Source organism: Triturus cristatus, chromosome 3_2, assembly GCF_964204655.1.
Source record: "Triturus cristatus chromosome 3_2, aTriCri1.1, whole genome shotgun sequence".
Taxonomy (NCBI): Eukaryota; Metazoa; Chordata; class Amphibia; order Caudata; family Salamandridae; genus Triturus; species Triturus cristatus.
In genome coordinates, this window is record NC_140584.1 from 931,987,918 (window position 1) to 932,007,452 (window position 19,535).

At 48.2% G+C, this 19,535-nt stretch overlaps 1 protein-coding gene across 1 annotated transcript in view; it reads left to right on the forward strand.

The window, feature by feature from the left end:
* The window catches only part of MED13 (mediator complex subunit 13), a 1,552,815-nt gene that overhangs the window by 783,955 nt on the left and 749,325 nt on the right, over positions 1-19,535 (forward strand). The window contains exons 17-18 of the mRNA XM_085649419.1: positions 15,897-16,064; positions 16,740-16,963. Of these exons, the coding sequence (XP_085505545.1) occupies positions 15,897-16,064; positions 16,740-16,963 (392 nt within the window). The remainder of the gene's footprint in view (positions 1-15,896; positions 16,065-16,739; positions 16,964-19,535) is intronic.

Below are 19,535 nucleotides of genomic sequence, written 5' to 3' on the forward strand. Positions count from 1 at the left end.
GAAATTCTTCCAAGTGTCGATTTCTGAAACGTACAAATATTCCTTAAAAATCGCCTGTATAACAAAAACGCTTTCTTTCAACTGTTTACAGGAGATGCACCAGTGCTGGATCCAGGATCCAACACTGAGTAAGAAAGTAACTATATCCCCACTTACCTGCTATGTGAATTTCCTCCCATAGGATAACATTGGTGATTTTTGCTGAAAAAGTTTTTAAGTGTCAACTTTTAAAATACAATAATATTCCTTAAAAATCATACCTGTAACAAAAACGTTTTTACTCACCTGTTTCCAGGAACTGTCCGAGGACTGAATCTAGGATCCAGTCCTGTGGTAAGAAAAGTAATCCAAAAAGTAACTAATTGCATTTACTTAGAAATGTTCATTGAGCTTAATGTATAATTGTTTGAATTGTTGCCTATTGCAACAACTAACTACTGTGTTCAAAAGTCCATTGCCTATTGAAATCATTTATCTAAAGCATCTCATTCTGAGAAAGTATATTTTGATACCTATTATTGGTTCTAAAATAAAACAAGCATATATTTTTTATATATAAACCATTGGCCTAGAGTTCAGTTATTGAGTGTGTGAGACCATTTGCTTACTGTGTACAACAAATGCTTTACACTGTCCTCTGATACTGCCTTACTGCTCGACCAAGCTACCACTTTAGAGAGTAGGGTTATATCTAACTTTAACCTCTGCCAAACCTCTGGGGACTGTGGACTCTGTACACACTGTACCTATTTGGGAACAGTATATACAGAGCCACTTTCTTACAGACGTATTCCACCTTCTCTGTTGGCGCCCAGTCTGATGAGCGAGGGTGCACAATCTCATCTGGGTCGAACATATCCGACACGTCAGGTGAGGGCAGGCGCGCAACGCCCATTGGGCACAAAGGGCTTCAGCCTCCCCCCTCCCCCCCCCCCCCCACCCCTCCCCCCTATCGTGTGTGGCAGCCCAGGCTGAGACAGCTTCCCAGGCACACACACAGCTGCACCCGGGTACTTCACAGGTCTTTAAAAGACCATTTACGTGCTTATGGGGCTTTGTTACTTTTCACCCCTTCTTAGAGCCCAGCATCTCCACTCTGCATATTACTCGAAGAGTCAGACATCCGCTTAATTTTTCGTAGCCCCTCCCGAAATTTGGCTCTAGTTGCGCCTCTGTGTGAGGGGTTGACTGGATCAGAAGGACCTGGTACTGCGTCATCATTTCCTGAGGGTTGGGGCACAGGAGGAGGCAGTCCCTGAGTGAGAGGTGGTTGAGTGGTGAGAAAGGGCATCCTGAGCCTGTCAAAGGTGGATGTGTCCACCCCCGCTTCACGTAGGCGTTTGACAGGGGGGGAGGGGGACTGCGGGGGCCGCATGCGCGGGAGTCGCAGGAGGTGGGGAACCACTGGGATGTTCGCAAGGCGTGCCAACGCCTGATCAATGCGCTGAGTAAGTCGGTGTTCCAAGGGGGCCATGGCTTCCCCTACAGCATGGTAGATTGAGGTGTCCACAGCCTCATATAACTGGTAATCCCATTGGATGTCGGTCAGGGCATTATCCCCTCCATGGGAGTCGTCATCTTATTCATATTCCATGATGACGGGCTAGGCGACCGAAACCTGAGGAGGTAAATAGTAAATAGGTCTGGGTCTCAGACTCTACTGGAAGCACTCCAGAATCAGCAAAGCTGGGTCTCAGCTGGTGGTTGGGCGGGAAAACTCGCAAAGGCCCCTGGCACCCGAGTCTGGTGGTAAAGCAAAGTAAAAATGCTGAAATTCTATGGACAAAAACTGGCCTGGGCAGGTGCCTTCACGCGCTGAATTTACTCAGCAGTACAGACTCAGCAGGGCGTGAGAAGAACTATACAGACTCCAAAATACTGGCAAATACCATAAAGAGAGTCAGTGCGCCCGTGTAACGCCTCAGGTCAGCGCAACCCGCCTATGTACGTCGCACAGACCCTTCTGGGTTTAAAGTGCGCCCGCCGTAGGAAAAACAACAACAGTGCCCCTTGACGGGCAGAGGCACAGGGTTACAATCAAAGACTAGACGCTTAGGAGACGGGCTCCCGTGGCTGTACACAACGGGGCGGGCACACGCCCCCGCGAGCAAAACCTGAGAAACTTATGCCGCGCGCGGCAATACCCTGTGCTGCTGTGACAGAAACGAAACGGAAATACAAAGGAGTACGGGCCGCGGCCCGAGAAACGCCGTAAATCACGTCAGGCAAGTGATTAGAAACGCTGCAGAGCGCAAGAGAGCAAAGCACATAGCAAGGAACACAGTGTCAAAACATGCAATACCATAATAGAAACGAAAAAAAAAATAGCATGACGCTGTAAAAATGAATCATCAGGTGACAGCTTGTAGATAAAGATATTTATTCAGTACAAGGAGGGCTCAGTGCGAATAACAAAATGTCTGCCAACCGTAATCAGCAACTGTCATAAACTGTAAAAGTAGAACGTCCAGCTGTCAACATTCCAGCTGGTGTAAACAGCCTCGCGCAAGGAAAGGGTAGCGCGCGGGAGAGGGGAGGAGGAGAGAGAGGAACATGCAAGGTTAAGCAAGAGACACAACACATCTCCTTTCCTTATGTATTATCAGATAGAAAAGGAAATAAGAGATGGATGAAATACAAGCAAAAATATGTAACTAGTCGCATACAAAGTCTTTGTATTTGCTGGGTTTAACCAAGCTACGACCAAATCTACTGGTGCTGGCCACTTCTTCCAAAGTGACTCTTTCCGACACAAGTTCATGACCAGATGCCTGGCTGTCTCTTGACCCTAAAGAGCTACTAGTCGCACTAGTGACAGGATCACTCTTCTCATCACTAGGCTCCAAAACGTCTTGGTCATCCACGGATGTGGTAACACTACTATTGCCAGGGGATGCCTCAGAGGCACTTGTGCTTTGCTCTCTGATTTCACCAATGGATTCAATGATATCACGTACCTGACCGTCCCTTGTACCGTGCTCAATAGATGGTGAAAATATGCTATCACCTTCTCCGTCCGAATCGGATGTTTCTTGGCGCAGCCATCCGTACTTGTCTAGCACAACCCTCTCATCCCCTACATCCTTGTGTTTTTGTTCGTTAGTGTCTTTTTGGACAACCTCCAATTTCGAACAAACGGACAACGCGGAGGCATGCCACAGACTCAATAAGCGAATGAGGAAAGCACTTATCTCGGCTGCTGAGCAGCGAAGAGAGGAGGACGGACCAGTTAGGGCAGACTATCTGGCTGCTGGAGGACTCCTATTGGTGGACTATGGACGTTCATTGGTTTATTTGTTTGACTACAGTTTTCCCAGTGTAGATGGCATAATCCTCGCCTCCAGTCCTGACAGAGAATCCAGAACTGCGTTTCAAGATGTGGGTGAGGTCCCCCATCCGCCAGTTAGTCCTTTGGGCTCCCCCTTCCAGCTCACTTGCCATCCCATCACAATCCCATCAAATCTGTGAGGGGTCTGACCTGTTTTCTTCCTCATGCCCGCAATATTTTTTTTCCACTGCCAGACAATTTCCAGCCAGTCTAAGAAAGTCTTAGTCTAGTGGGGGGCACAAGGAAGAGGGTAGGGCGAAGAGAGTTAGGGGCCCATCCGCCTGGACCTTTGTAAGTTTCTCAGACAAGCGGGGAGGGTGGGAAATGGGGGCTGGAGGGACCCCCAGCACCTCATTCACTCACCTGTGCCAGCTCCAAGGTCCCCTCGGGGACTCAAGTCACTTTCCTTCCACAGCCCTCCTGCCACATGCAGGCATCGAGTGGGGAGCAGGCAAAATATTCTCGGGCTCCATATGCACCACTTTTCGGCTGTGTTAAGCTCCCGTCCTCTGCTTCAGTTACAGTTCAGGTCAGGACTGCTGCCAGGGCAGCACGCCACATTTCCGGTACAGTATGCAGCTATTTCAGAATCTCAGTCTCCCGATGGTGGCTGTCATCTTGTTACAGGCATGCAAGGTGGCCGCAGTGTTGTGGTGACACCATCCCCATGCAATTGGTGTAAACATGATGACTGAACTAGCAGCCTCAGGTAAGGTAAATGCGCCCAAGGGGATAATTCAGCCACACCAGCATCCAGGATTCCTAACTATCTTGCAAGGGGTGAGCAGGAAACCTAGCTCTGACGTCCACCATGTTGCCCTGCCAGGTCACGCCCCTAAATATTTTTAGATTTACCCTCCCATGAAGGAGTGAAGTTTTGTGCCCAAAGTAAGAACTTGGTTCTTAGAGATGCTCTTTTGGACCCAGTTACCAAATGCTAGAATGCTCAGCATGCGAAACTAGTGCAGGGTCACACTGCAAAACAGTTGTTGCATGTAAGTACCTAGTTTATTTCACTTTGCCTGATATACTTGCTTTGTGGGCTTATCGTAACAAGGAGAGCCTCACAAGTCAATCAAGCCTTACTATTTTTATGAAGTGTTCGCCACAAAGATACATTTTGCCTTGTTTTAGGGTAGTAAGTGTTTTGACTCTAGTAGAATAAGCACCTTATACAAGTTCATAGGACTGCTACCGTACAGACGACAGAGCCACATCCAGCTCTGTCTTCAGGCCTGCTAATTTGTGGTAACAATTTTCACCATAATGTCAAGGCAGCCCCAAAATCTAGGGTAATTGGCCTGACCTTGTCTGGCAAACTTGCACCTAATGAAAGACAACCATGGAAAGTGTGGTGCACTTTAATCGAACAGTAATCATGATATGCTTGTATTTGCCAGGCCAGCCACATCCATAAGCGATTGGGAGATTAAATAGATCCTGCCATTTTAGATCGATTTAGTGTCAGATTTTTATGTTTTTTTATAAATTATATTAGTACTTAAATTTTGTCTACGGGTTTTAACCTTGTTATGTAGGTTATATGAAATCATGGAAACCATGTGCTGAAATGTTTTTGAATTTTGATTTTGCGTTTGGAAACCGAATACAATTTTGATTTGTGCTAAAGATACTAGGAAATGCCATAACCCCTTTTCTTAAGGACAGGATATGTAAGTATAGACAGTGTACCCACTCTAGAGTGAGAAAATTGCACCATCTACTTTTGCTGAAAATTCACCTCCCCTAACAAACGTTCACGTAGGTGCAGAAGCCCCCATCATGCAAGAGAACTTAGAATGCAGTGGAATTGTTCCCAGCAGTGTGACAGTAAATCGGCTTTCAAAACACTAGATCAACCTTCAATTGTCTTTCAGTTTAATTGAGGTTCTCACAATTAGTTCCCCATTGGCGTGCAGGATACCTTCTTACCGTTTGATATTTTTTTTACCTGTTAAGTTGCTAGGTTCTTTTCTGCCTGACAACAATTTTACTTCATGCACCATAGAGCTAACAATTGATGGTAAATCTGAAATTTTATCTATCAGTTGTGCACAAGTACAGGTTATTAACTGATTCTCTTTATCTGCCTGTACCTTGGTAATCAATTTAGTTAATTGAAGAAGCTTTGCATCAATTCCTACTAAATGGAATGCCAGTGTGTTAAGGATGTCTACCTGAATATCTAACTTGTCTGAATGAAAAATCGGAGCATTAGTGATTGAGTCCATGGTATGTAATAGACAGTCCCAAACACCACGCTCAGTTCCAGAAACTTTATTTTCCAAGTAACCAGATCTGACTTGGAAGTTCCATCAAATTTAAATAATAAAGATAAATCAGCTATATTGGTGAATTTATGCTGCTCATTTGCATTGGGAACATTAACCCTACTCGCCGCACCTGGAACCAGTAGTGATTTATTAATAGTAAAACTATCCTCCAAATTTATACTCGACTCGCCCAAATTAAAGGGTCCAGCTTTATCCATTTTGTCTAATTGGTCAATTGGGCTGGATACTAATTCATCCAAAACTGGTTTTGTTGTAACCAACCCCCTTTTGGAATGTAATTCATCAATTACAACATCTGACACAACAACCACACCGCTCACATTATGAACCAAACAGGAGGAGATATCAATTACTGATCCAGCCGCTTTTCCAATTTCGGCTGTCGTTTTACTAAGCTCCTCCTGTCTGGAGTCATCATCCATAATTAACTCAGTAGGGTGTATCAAAGCATCGTGTAAATGTGAATGAATTTGGACTTGTGTCTGCAACTGACCTGAAGATGATAATAAAAGATTAGACAAAAATGGCACTACATCCTTTTCAACATTCTTATTCCTATCCTGTGAACCAGCTACAACATTCGGATTTTCTATTTCTATTTCTATCTCTGATGAGATCCTAGACTCTATTTTTACACAAGGGTGAACACTTTTTTCACATAATGGTAATGGGGATGTTACACAGTCACTAACAAGCTCAATATTTTTATTTATATTTCTTTTTTGTTTTTTAAACTGATTTTGATGATACTTGAAAAAGAAACTCTTAATGCATGACTGAGTATCAGGAGTTGGATTCTTCCAGTCCTGGACGGGGATTAAAAGGGAAACATCCAATTTAATCGACTCATTCATATGCTCATTTAAAGCAACACTAGCACCACTACTTCCCTCATTTTTTTGACATGACTTTGAGACACCACATCCATGAATTCTTCAGTCTTCTGACATTGTTTTAATTTTGGCAGTGTCCCACGCTGACGGCCTGATCTCATTGTCTACTATCTTTCCGGCAGCGGGCGCCCAGAACCGCGTCAAGTTCAGTCAATTCAGAACAGCAAGCTCTGGCAAGCGGCCTCTACGGTCTATGGTCTGTGATCAGTGCGGTCAATGCGGTGACAATGCCAGTAGAAGCTAGTGAAGGCTGAGCTCCCAAATCTGCCCTGCACTCCGAGCCTGCTCACCGCTCGATCTCCGGCACCGGCTACTAGCTCTGGCAAATGGCTTCTGCGGTCAGTGCAGTCAGTGCGGATAATACGGTCAATGCGGTCAGTGGTTCGAACTTCACGGGCTACTACCCTGCCCCAGACACTAGAACCTGAACCTGCTCTGCTCACCGCACGAGCTGGAGCTCCGGCAACGGTAACAGCAATGGCTTCGGTCGTCCGAGGTTCGTCCGAGGCTCAGACTACGCGGGCTTCGTGCAGAGCGGAAGTCAGAGCGGGAGTCAAGGAGTTCCTACTAGTTTGATTGTACATCTGCTTGCAGTTGTTAAATTGTCGGTCCGGTCGAGACAGCCAGGTGCAAAAAGGCTCCCACGGTTCTGGCGGCGTTCCACACCGTTGCAGGTACTGAGTGCGCAGGGGTACTGGGCGGCAACCGATGCCAACTCACCAGATGATCAAAAGCCCACAGCCCTCCACCGATCCTCTGCTGAGCAATCTGCCGCTGGGCTGCTGAGACGCCTTCTCAGAACTGCAGTCTGCACCCCTGCAGCCTCGCTTCCTGACTTGCCAACTGCCCGTATCCATGGCCTGCCTGTCTCCCAACCACTCAGCCCGGTCGTCAACGCTTGACCCCCCGCAGTGGGAGGGGGAGGTCAGTGGGAGCCGAAGCCAAGGCCGGGACCGAGGACCAAGGTAGCAAGCAAATTTTCGGCAAAATTCCGGCGCCTTTTCCGACGCGGCGTTTAGCGCGTCCTTCCGCGCGTCCTCCTGCTCCCGATCCTGCTGCTCCCGCCGCTCCCACAGCGGTCAACACGAACACCTGGATCACCAACGCGTCTTGTAGAAAGTTGAGTTATCCAGTAAGGGCCAAGCCTATCACCACTGTGTGAAACTAGCTCCTTGTTAAACAACGGGCTTTCGCTAATATAGCAGTGTCTACTAATTAGCACAAAATCGAGACTGAAGTTTGCTTCAGAGAATGTAGTTTAAGGGTTACATATACCAGCACAATACTTGAATCAAGAAACCACTCAGTTGAGCTCCATGTTTAATTAAATAAACTCAAAGTATTTTATGATTAAAATGAGGCCAAAACGACACATCTGATCAGCCACTGGAAAGTTACAGCTTTTTAAAGTGACCGTTCCATTCCACATGGCTCCTGTGTTCTGCATGGACTGTCAATGAAAGTTCCTGCACAGTAATCACAAGTGGCCACTGGAGGCTACTTATCCTTCCAGTCACACAGCACGGCTCCCAGCTCCAGACTGATTCTAGCCTTCAGTGAGGCCCGAGGGGCTCGATGAGGCAGTTGTGTTGTGCATGCACGAACAGTTCAGAGCTTCCAAATTTCACTGTTCCTGTAGAGGTGTTTCTGGCTTGCATCTCCACAGCAGACAGTCTCTTTGGTCTTTCAAAGTCTAAACCAGTCGACATTGCCCCCACCTCTCAGTCAACACGAAGGATTGGGCTGGAAGCAAAGTCCTTGTGAGTCCTCTTTCTGGATATCCGTTCACAGTGAGTGTAAGGTAGCTTTGTTACTCATTTCAAATTCTAAAAATAACTCTCCACCAACTCCATTAACAGACCCGTTATGGTCTGCTTAAGAGAAGAGTCGTGTGTGCTCTTTGATGGTCGTAAGCGTTAAGTCACCCAGGGGGTCAATCTTTACACTGAACCTTTAGTTGAATAAAGCACAAGTCTTGTTTGGGGGAAGGGTGGGGGCCACACTTCTAACCACTGTATATGTGGATTTGATCTACTCAAGTTCTGCATCATGCAGACATGTGTGGGTCTTTCTGGCCCTTCAGTCTACCAACTGTTTTTTTGTCCAGTCTCAATAGCTACCCAGCGCAACACAACCTTCATCCCCCACTTTCAGAAGGTCTTTATGCTTCTGAGGATCTCAAACGAAAGACAGCAGCAACACAGCTATCATCTCTGCAGTCCAAGCCTGCTCAGATATAACACCTAGCAGAGGTGGGGGAGAAACGCTCTAATGTGATTCCCCACATCTGCAATGTACGAGTCTCCTTTATGGCAAGGAACTGGCTCAATTGCCAATACAAGCTTTTTGAATGTTTAGCCTAGTTAGGCTAATCTCACATAAATTGGGTGTAACCTCTAATCCTAGGCTTCAGTGGAGGACTGGATGAAAATATTTCCTGCTCTCAAATTCTGTCCCTACCAGACCTTTTGAAGATTCACTGGCGTTTTCTTCTCTTGAAGTGGGCCTCCTAGGAAGGTGCCCCACCCCCTTTTCTCCTCTGCGGACCCATGAAAGGTTGAGCAAAGTTTAAACTGCCTATCTGCAACTCTGTCCTACATAAAGCCGGCAGGTTTTGTGCTGCGCCTGTGGTTGTGAAACTGAATCCTGTGAACATACACCGTAATGGAAAGGCATGCACTGAGAAACAGTTTATTTGTTTCTCACTGTACAGAGTCCAAATACCAGCAGTGTCTAGCAGGGTAAAAGGGCAGGAATAATGAGAAAAACAGATTTCCTATACCTCGTGTAGAAGAAATCTATACGGCATCAACTGAGGATCTTAAGTACATACACGGCACCGTAGGCCCCCCTTGGATGCAGGCCTTGCTCCAGATCGGTGCCGGTTGACCTCCATTACACCTCCACCGGCGCCGCTTCCTCTGGCACCGCAACAGCGGCAGACTCCAGTCGTGCCCCCGGCCGGCGTCGACCCCGGTCTCCATCCCGATGTGGACCCAGAGCCAGACCGGCGTGGGCAGACGCCGGATCTGGCGCCGAGCAGGGTTTTTGTGCCCCTGTTCACTCCTGGGTCCCTTTTCGACCAGATTGGCACCCAGAGGATGAGGAGGAGGACTGGGAGGGGTAAGGTTACCCTCTAACCGATGGGGCTAGATTCGGAGCAGGGCTGGAGAGAGGAACTGGGGGATGCCAGTAGTCTGTACACCTCCCCTGACCATGGCTTGATGTCTCCTCCTACCGTGGATATGAAGGGGGGGGGGGTGGGAAGCGTCCTACACAATGGTGTTGCTTAGGGCGGCCGAGGCTCTAAACCACAAGCTTCCTATGGTGGCTGTCAGGACTAACCTCCTGACAGAGGTGCTTCAGCCGGCTGCGAGCTCTTCGGAGCCCCTACTGCCGTTTAATGAGGCACTTACCGACGTCCTTTTGGGCACCTGGTCCAGGCCCAACACGGGTTCTCCCATGGATGGGGTGATTGCCCAACGCCACCGCCCGCTCCGGGCGACCCCACTTTCCTCTTCCAACACCCCACCCCTGAGAGCTGCGCAGTCTGCTTTTCGCCCCTTTCGTGGCCACGGAAGGGGTGCCTCACTACGTCACGCCCAGAGCCACAGGCCGCAGCATACTTCCCAATATTCGCGCGGCCGGGGACGTGACAACCACCGCCGTGGTTCAGGGGGCAGGCCAGTCCACCAACCCAGTATTCCCCCCCCCCCCACCCCCCCCCCCCCCCCCTTCCCCAAGCAGAAGCCTCCAAACCTTCCTAGTCTGACATTTCAGGCCCAACAAACGCTAGTGGGCGTCAGGATCCGCCATCACCTCCCCCACTGGTTTATCATCACGGCGGACAGGTGGGTTTTGCAGATAGTCCGAAGGGGCTACTCCCTCCCCTTTGAGACTACCCCTCCATCCATGCCACCTCAGTATCATCGTATGTCGGAGGATCATCTGGGCCTTCTCCAACAGGAAGTTACGGCTCTCTTGGGCAAGGGAGTTATCGAGCACGTTCCTGCCCCAGAAGTAGGTCATGGTTGTTACTCCCACTACTTTCTGGTACCCAAGAAGGACAAGGGCCTGCGTCCCATCGTGGATCTCAGGAATGTCAACCACTTCATCCGGAAGGAGAAGTTTAAGCTGTTGATGCTCGCTCAGGTCTTGTCTGCCCTCGACCCTGGAGACTGGTTGATAGCGTTGGACTTGCAGGACGCTTAATTTCACATCCCCGTCCCACCGACCCATCGGCGTTACCTGCGGTTCAAGGTAGGCTACGAGCACTTTCAGTTCACCATGCTCCCCTTTGGCCTTACCAGCACCCCTCAGGTGTTCACGAAAGTGATGGCGGTGGTCGCAGCGCATCTGCGCAGATCAGGGGTTCCAGTCTTCCCCTATTTCGACGACTGACTGTTGAAGGCGGGCTCGCCCCAGGCTGTCGCCTCCCACCTCCAGACTTCGGCGGACATTTTGCATTCACTGGGGTTCTCCATCAATGTGCCGAGGTCACTCCTGATCCCCTCTCAGAAGCTCCTATTCATCGTAGCGGTTCTGGACACGGTGCGGTTTCGGGTTTATCCTCCTGAACAGCGAGTCTGGTAAACTCCGGCTATGATTCCAATCTTTCAGCCTCTATGCCGGGTTTCGGTCAGAATGACCATGAGGCTGCTGGGCCTCATGGCCTCCTGTATCCTGCTGAACGATCATGCCAGGTTGCATATGCCGGCTCTGCAGTGGGACCTTAAAGTTCCAGTGGGCGCATCATCAGGGGAATCTGTCCGATTGCATCCAGATCTTGGAGGGCATTGCACGACAATTGCAGTGGTGGCTCACGAACCAGGATTGGGTCAATGGCGGATCCCTCTCCCTTCCCCAACCAGACCACACTGTGGTGACGGATGCATTCCTTCTGGGATGGGGTGGCCACATGGGAGAGGCGGAGATCAGAGGCCTCTGGTCGCTGGTGCAGTCCGGGCTCCACATCAACCTTCTGTAGCTTCGGGCAATCTTTCCTCTACTGAAGGCATTCCTTCCCTCTGCCCGGGGGAAAAGTAGTGCAGGTGTTGAGACAACACCACCGCCATGTGGTACTGCAATAAAAGAGCGGGTGGGGTCATGGACCCTATGTCAGGAGGCTCTCCACCTCTGGACATGGCTGGAACATCAGAGCATATCCCTGGTGGTTCAACACCTGGCAGGTTAACTGAAAGCCAGGGCGGACTAACTTAGCTGCAGGTGCATGATGGATCACGAATGGCGTCTTCACACGGAGGTGGTGCAAGGTCTCTTTCAGCAGTGGGGAGAGCCTTGGTTAGATCTATTCGCCACCAATGTAGGCAATTCTGCTTGTTGAAGTTTCCAAAGGCGGCACTCGCTAGGCGATGCTTTTCAATGCGAGTGAAGTTGCAGTCTGTTGTACGCCTTTCCGACTATACCACTTCTGCCCAGAGTGCTGAAGATCCAGCGCACCCAGGCCCAAGTCATTCTTGTGGCTCCGGATTGGGACGAAGGGTCTGGTATCCCGAGCTGCTCAACATGGCCATCGATCCTCAGGTCAGACTGCCTCTTCAGGAGGATCTTCTGTCGCAGCATCAGGGGACAGTCCTCCACCCGAACCTGTCGAGCTTCCACCACGCGTGGAGATTGAGCGGCAGCAGTTGACACCATTCGACTTGCCTCCCGAAGTCTGTGATGTAATCTTGGCAGCCAGGCGTCCCTCCACTAAGACTGTATACGCCTGCCGATAGAACAAATTTGTAGCATGGTGCACAGCAAAGGCTGTGGATCCCCTTTCTGTCCCTCTTACTGAGGTTGTCTTGTTTCTTCTTTCTTTGGCCCAGCAGGGCTCTTCTCTGGGCACTATCAAGCGCAATCTTTCGGCCATTTCTGCCTTTCTTAGGCTTCCTGATCAGCCTTCTCTCCAGGTCCCGGGTTGTAAATAGTTCCTTAAAGGGCATAACTCATTTCTTTCCTCCTATTCCCTTCATTATGCCTCAGTGGGACTGTTCTGTTCTGTGGAGGTGAAGGCGTGGGGTGCAATGAGGTCGGCTATTTGGTGGAAGTGGAGGGGTCTGTGGGGCACGGGGTCTGTAAATGAGGCTCCCGCGCAGCGTGGTTCTGGGGCTAGTCTGGATCTGGAAGCGGACGTGCTCTGTGTTAGAGAGTGGGTTGTTCGTGCTGGAGGAGGAGAGTCGGAGGGAGCTCTTGTGTGCGATGGCGAGTCTTCCTCCTGGGCGGTCCTTTCTTTGGATCTTCTATCCGTCGGGGATGGCTGGGCGATGTCGGGGGCGCAGGTGGAGTTGGACCACCTTTCCATAAAGAAGGCGACGTCTGGCGAGAGGGTGTTGAGTAAGTCACAGATCTCTACGGCGTGTCTGTGTACAGAGCGCACATTAAGGAGGATGCAGGTCAGGGCATTGGAGGTGCAGGCATCCGGCGTGGGTTCTGCGATTGTGAGGGGGCTGTTGATGATGATGGATAGTCTGCAGTGACGGCAGGTGAGCTGGCCGTGGGTGGTGATCGTCGCCGATCTCTGCCAGGTGCTGTTTCTTCCGGGGTAGAGTGCGAGGAGGGCAGCGGAGTTGTAACGGTGGAAGGTCGTAGCTCCAGGGTTCCTGGTGCTGGCTGTGGTCGGGTCGCGGATGGGTTCAGATGGGCTTTCCTTTGGCGCCGCCATCAAGTAGGGGAGAGACGAGCAACTGGGAGGCGGGAAACTGTTGTGGCCAGAGGAGGGGCTGCAGGGGCAGCAGCGACGGGAAGAAGGGGAAAAGTGGAGCAGGCAGCGAAGTTGGAGAAACATAGCAAAACGAGAATAAACTAAAACAAGCAGTACAATAGTTAACCCATAAAACAATACAGTAACAGTAGCGAGAATTAGGGATATAACTGATCCACCAAGGTGAAGCAGACAGGCAGAGGCAGGAACAGGGCACGCACGGAGGAACCAGCAGGCAGCGGCCTCGAACACATTACAGGTGGGGCTGGTGGCTCAGCGGCGGAGCAGGAGGAGCGGAACTGCTGGGGACAGAGTAAGCCTGAGACCGAGGGTCATAGGTCTTACTCGCGCTCCCGCCTGTGATGTCACAAATCATATGCTCTTTTTCATACCCCTGCCCGCCATGAAACTTCCCTAGGAACCTCCTTCTGATTGGCACGGGGCATATTCTTTACATTTCCGGGGCATATTCTTTACATTTCCGGTCAGAAGGGAACAAGGGAATACGTCACCCAGGGACCCTTAAGGCACACAGCAATCTTCGATCCCAGCTGTTTGTTTCTGCTTGTTTAAGTTAGCCTGCCTTGCTGGGGAGAGAGGCCTTGTTAAACAGGCTCTTGGAGGGAACCCGCACCAGCAGAGGCGCCGGATCGATCGAGCTTACGGCTTCTGAAAAATTGCGCTGTTTCGGGGGTGGGGGGGTGGGGGGTGGGGGGGGAGTGCGGGAGGGCTGTAGATTGAGACATGGGAGCTAAAGGTCGAGCAGTGCTGAAACAGTCTGGTCCTCACTGGGTCGTTCTCTGCATTAAAATCTGCTACGCCCTGGATAAGAAGCAGCCTCCTAGGGCTTACAAGCTCATTCCACCAGGGGGGTAAGCTGTGACCATGGCTTTGGCTCGGGGTGTCCCTGTCCTGGATATTTGCCTGGCAGCAACGTGGGCATCCTTGCACATGTTGGCCAAGCATTACTGCCTAGACAGTCGGGATCGGGCATTTTGCCCATTCGGTCCTGTAGGGCTCTTGTGTAAAATCTTTCCACTGCCAGGATGGTATGGCTTGGGTATCTATTCAAAGGTAAGGAATCTGCAGCTAGAAGTCTCTATCAGATGAACAATATACTTACCTTTGGTAACGCATTATCTGGTAGACACAATATCTAGCTGAATATTCCTTACAAACCCACCCATGTCTCCCTGCTCTGTGGCCATGTTTAATAGGGCTAAGGATGTTCATTTTTTCAGGGCCCCAGATATGACACACACAAGTTAGTCACTTCATTGCTCTGTTCTTCTGGCGTGGAAAAGTGAAAAGTACTGATGCCCACGCAGTCCTTGGTGGCACCTATATAGGTCACCGCAATGTCATAACCAACGCTGCTGATGTCGCGCAGAGCCCAATGAAGCCACCCGATGGCGACCAGGGGTACTGTTCTCTCAAAAGTTTCTGGATCCAGCCTGCTGGCTGGAAAAATTTAAAGGTAAGGAATTGGCAGCTAGATATTGTCTCTACCCGATAATGCGTTACCAAAGGTACCGTGTTCCTTTTTGAAAATGTGCAGATTAGTTACTCAAATTATGGGTCACAAGCATCAAATGATCTTGTTTAATGACTGCCCACACTCCTGCCTGTATCCTAATCTTAAATGGGACGACATTTTGTATACCACTGGCTGTCTAAGGGAAAACATTCAGCCTTCAAGTTAGTAAAATGGCTAATACTAACTCAAATGTTTAATAAATAGCTTGCAAATTAAACTTGTGTAATATATTCCTGCCAGATATTGTTTGGATACTTAAATATCACTGAATGGATTCACACTGTAAGACTATTCTCATTTACTCCTGTCTATGTATCACATTTGGTGTTCCATCTACTGTTTTTTGGAAATTTATTTTATAGGTGCTAAACTCAAATTCTTGGTGCCAATTTAAATTTGAAAAGTACCCTTTGAAGCCAACAACCAGTATCCTTGGTGCCTCTTTCCAGCTCCCCCTCCAACACTAAACACAAAGCATTTGTCAAAATGGGCCAAAAGGATTTGCAAACAAGCTTTTATCCTAGAGATCTATAGAAAGACAACCACTGGTGCATTGCATGAGTCTGTGTGTTTGCAATGGGGCCCAATAAACATGTTATAAAGATTACTAATGAGCATACATTTGCGTAAATTAAATTGTGTTAACAATGCATCATATAATTAATCTGAGGCAACACTGCATATTGTATTGCAGTTTCATGTCTCTGTTAGGCAGTTTGATCCTATCTTCACAAGGCCTATTTATTGGAGTATTTTGTCACTGCACAGATTTAAAGTTTTATCTTCTGGTTGTGTTTAAATATCTTTGAATATAACTACACTTGAGCACAGCATGGCATAAACTATATATGCAAGTCTGCAGAGTAATATGCAAATGTTGCTGTTGTAGTAGTACAGTAGCCTCATACAAAGTTATGTCTCATGACTACTAGCTTTTCCACAAGTTAAACAGTGCTACGCTGGTGCCAGCATCAGGCAAGATATCACTATAAAGCATGATTTAAGATTGTATAATTTGTACCTAAATGTGAAACTGTTTGCACTACTGACTCAAATGTTTATTGTATTAAACCACTGTCTTGTCTTACTCGCATTTTGAATCAGCCATATGCTTTTTTTCTGCTCCAATCTCTTCCAGCTGTGGATGTGAGCATGCAGTGTTCGCAAGACATCCTTCGAATGCTTCTTTCCCTCCAGCCAGTTTTGCAGGATGCTATTCAGAAAAAACGAACAGTCCGATCTTGGGGTGTACAAGGCCCCCTCACGTGGCAACAGTTTCACAAAATGGCTGGCCGAGGCACTTACGGTAAACTACATTGCATTAATCTGCTCCACTCGTAAAACTATAGTAGTTTATGCACGCAACAGTTACATTATTTTGGAATTTAACTTTTTGTTGAATCAGTTCTTCATAAGATGGATTAAACTGCTGCAGCTCAGGAAACATGATAGTTTTACAAGTGATTTTCTTTCATGTCATGGTAATTGTCTTGCTGCATAATGGTAGTTTTAGCTTCTGTTAGAAGTTTTTTAAATTCAGATTTATTAGTACTTTATTAATAGTAACAATACTATGACGAGCGCTTGTAATTAAGCTGCACTAGTCTTTGCTGCACTGATTTAACATAATGAGAATGCCAGCATCCTCTTTACTGCTTACTAGAAGGAGTGTAAGGTTGAGCCAATGAGTAAATTACATGCACATAAGCAGTCTTTTGAGAGAAGTAATAAGTATGCTGTAACTTTCCTGGTAGTAGTCATCACTAGATAATATCAGTGAAGTCATTCTGATCAAGACAGTACTATTGCCTTAAAAGATGTGACTACATTCACCTAGGTGAAAGGCACTGCTTCATTCATACCTAAATCAGGTACCTAAATTACTGTTTTGCTTGTATCTGATACAATGAAAATATAGCATGGCTGTCTTTTTTGTTGTTTGTTTTGGTTTAATGTTAAACAATCTAATTTTGTGCTTTAGGAACTGATGAATCCCCAGAACCACTGCCAATTCCTACGTTTTTGCTGGGATATGATCACGATTTTTTGGTACTTTCACCATTTGCTTTGCCGTACTGGGAGAGGCTGATGCTAGAGCCGTATGGATCTCAGCGAGACATTGCCTACGTTGTAGTTTGTCCTGAGAATGAGGCACTGCTCAATGGAGCAAAAAGCTTCTTTAGAGATCTTACAGCAGTATATGAGGTATGCATACTTGAATTAGGATTTGATTTTGTATATCTGCTGAAATTTTAAATTGCTTTGAAAAGGTCTGTGCAAGCTGTAAAGACTTTCATTTAAGCTTCCAGTTTAGCGTACTTACATTTCTTAAAGCAATAAATGCTCTTCAAACTAGAGAGCGCTAGCTGGGCTAACTAGTAAAAGTGCCAGTTGATGGACTGTAAAAGGTCTGCAGAACTATTGCAAGATTTTATGATCAAGGGTCACTATATTTAGATCTCACCTGGAGGCAGCTACACCTGCATCACATTGATTGGCGCTTTTTTTCATCTCATTTGCTTGCTGCTTATTAGTTTGTTGTCTATCCTTTACTGGTTTGTCCCACCCTTGTTGTAAAGCCTTCTTGCCATTTTTATTGGCAGAGTTGTATCCTTCCACGGCTTACATTCAGAGAACTACTTGTTAATAGCATGTGTAAATATAGATGTACATTCTCTGCATAGACCAGCCATCTAGTATTGGGCTTGAACGTTTGCAACTTTTTCTTTGACGTCTTACAAGCCACAAGCCATAGTGACTCCTTCTTTAGCTTGTAATGTGTATGGACACTGGCTGCACTGTTTGATTGTATTTTACGCCATCTAGTTTGGATGTGTGCCGACCAGGCTCAGTGTTCGGCACCCAATAGCGCCTTCTGGCAGGTTTTTTCATCTATCCGTCTCCAGTTAATTCCAGAAATCATCACTCCGTCCCACTTCATTGGTGTCGATGTTCATCCTACAGTTGCGCAAACCTCGACACCTTCAGCCTTGCAGGTCCTCACACCATTTCTGCCGGGCTCACTCCCACCTTTTCTCAGCACCTCCTTCTCATCCACAATGCCTGGTCTGTGATGGAAAGGATGCCCTTCCAGTACTGCCCCCGATGTAATACAAAGTTTCCCTGCACACACTACTACCAGCTCTGTAATCCCTGCCTCTCCCCTGAGCCTGATGAGAGCATTCCAGCACTGAAAGCCTCCCCGGTGCTGAAGCAGACTACTACAGTGAAAACACCTTCACACTCTGTGCTGAAAACCCATGTGTCGCTGAAGGTGCCATCGACTGCAAACTCCTGAAATTCGAAGCAACCCATTCTCCAATGTCTACGGAAGAAGCTTGACGCTCGGCCAAACATGTTTTTTTTTTTTTTTTTTTTACACCTGCAGATGGAAAAAATTACTACCAAGCCCACGCTACAGTCACTGGACACATTGCCAAAGAATCAAGTGGTTGTTCCAGTAGCAGATTGACCTGGAATCCAGGTGTCCTCCAGGGCACAAAAGCCTAGGACAGGGGCCCCATCGCTGCTCGCCTCCCCCTCCTCGACCACCTTCTCCACCCTTGCAGCCACCACCATATATTCCACCTCCTCTAGCCGCACCACATAGGTCGCAACACTCTCTTCAGATGAGGAAGGAGAACACAACCCATTGTACCCACACAGGCCTAATGCTCCCCATGACCCACAACCAAGAACGACCCGTGGTATGACGATCTCCACGGCAACACAGACCCTAGCCTCTGTCGGGCAAAACCCTCTCCACCTGATACTACCTCCTATTGCAAGGTCATCCACAGAGCTGCTGCTTTCTTAAAGTAGACATCCATGTCTTCCAGGATGACAATGACTCCCTGGTCGAAACAGTCTACTTAACATACAGTCCAGCCCCCCCCTCCCCTCCCCACCCCCCATGCTGAAGGGAATGCTGAAAACGCCCAAAAAGCTCCAGAGACGGTCAAAGCCCAGGCTGTTATGCAGACTATAGAGAAGTAGAAATCCTTGCTCATTGACCTGCCTTATGTTTGCAGCCACGTTCCACCTGACACTCTAGTGGTTCACATGGCACTCAAATGCCTAAGGTCAGTAAGAACAGCATGGTCAGGAGGATGTGGCCAAAGACAAGACCATCTTGAATGCCACAATCTGCTACATACCTGAGGTATTAACACCAGCTTCCTGGCTGGCCTGGCTCCGTGTCTCTGGCTTCAAGCCAGAAGTCAGCAGCATCTGTTAAATCTGTTCTGCTAAAATCTGTTTGGACCAGATGCTTGAAACTGAAAAAAGACATGGGTACAGTCAAGGCGATGGGGACCCTCATGCGCTGTCACCTCAGGAATCCTTTCATAGGTCTCAGTACATGGATGCTAGTAAAACCTCATCCCCCGAATCTCCCGCATCCTACAAAAGGCAACAGTAGTACCACCGACGGTACTCAGGGAGTGGTTACTGGGGAAATAATACCAAAGGCAGAACCAAGGAAGGTGCTGCTACAGGAGCTCCCTCCACCAAGGAGCAACTCCCTTTCACAGCCCAAACCAATGCCCCTCCCTTGCCCTCCCCTAAAAAAATCCCAATATACCTGTTGGCAAAACTCTATAGGGATTCCTTTCTCGTTTGGAAGAGATGACCTCTGACCAGTGGGTACTTTATATCATACAACATGGACACTGCCTAGAACTCACCAACACCATTAAACATTCCACCCAGCACTCAATCTCTCCCCCCCCCCCCCCCCCCCCCCCCCCCCCTCCTCTCCCTTCTTTGGAACACCAGC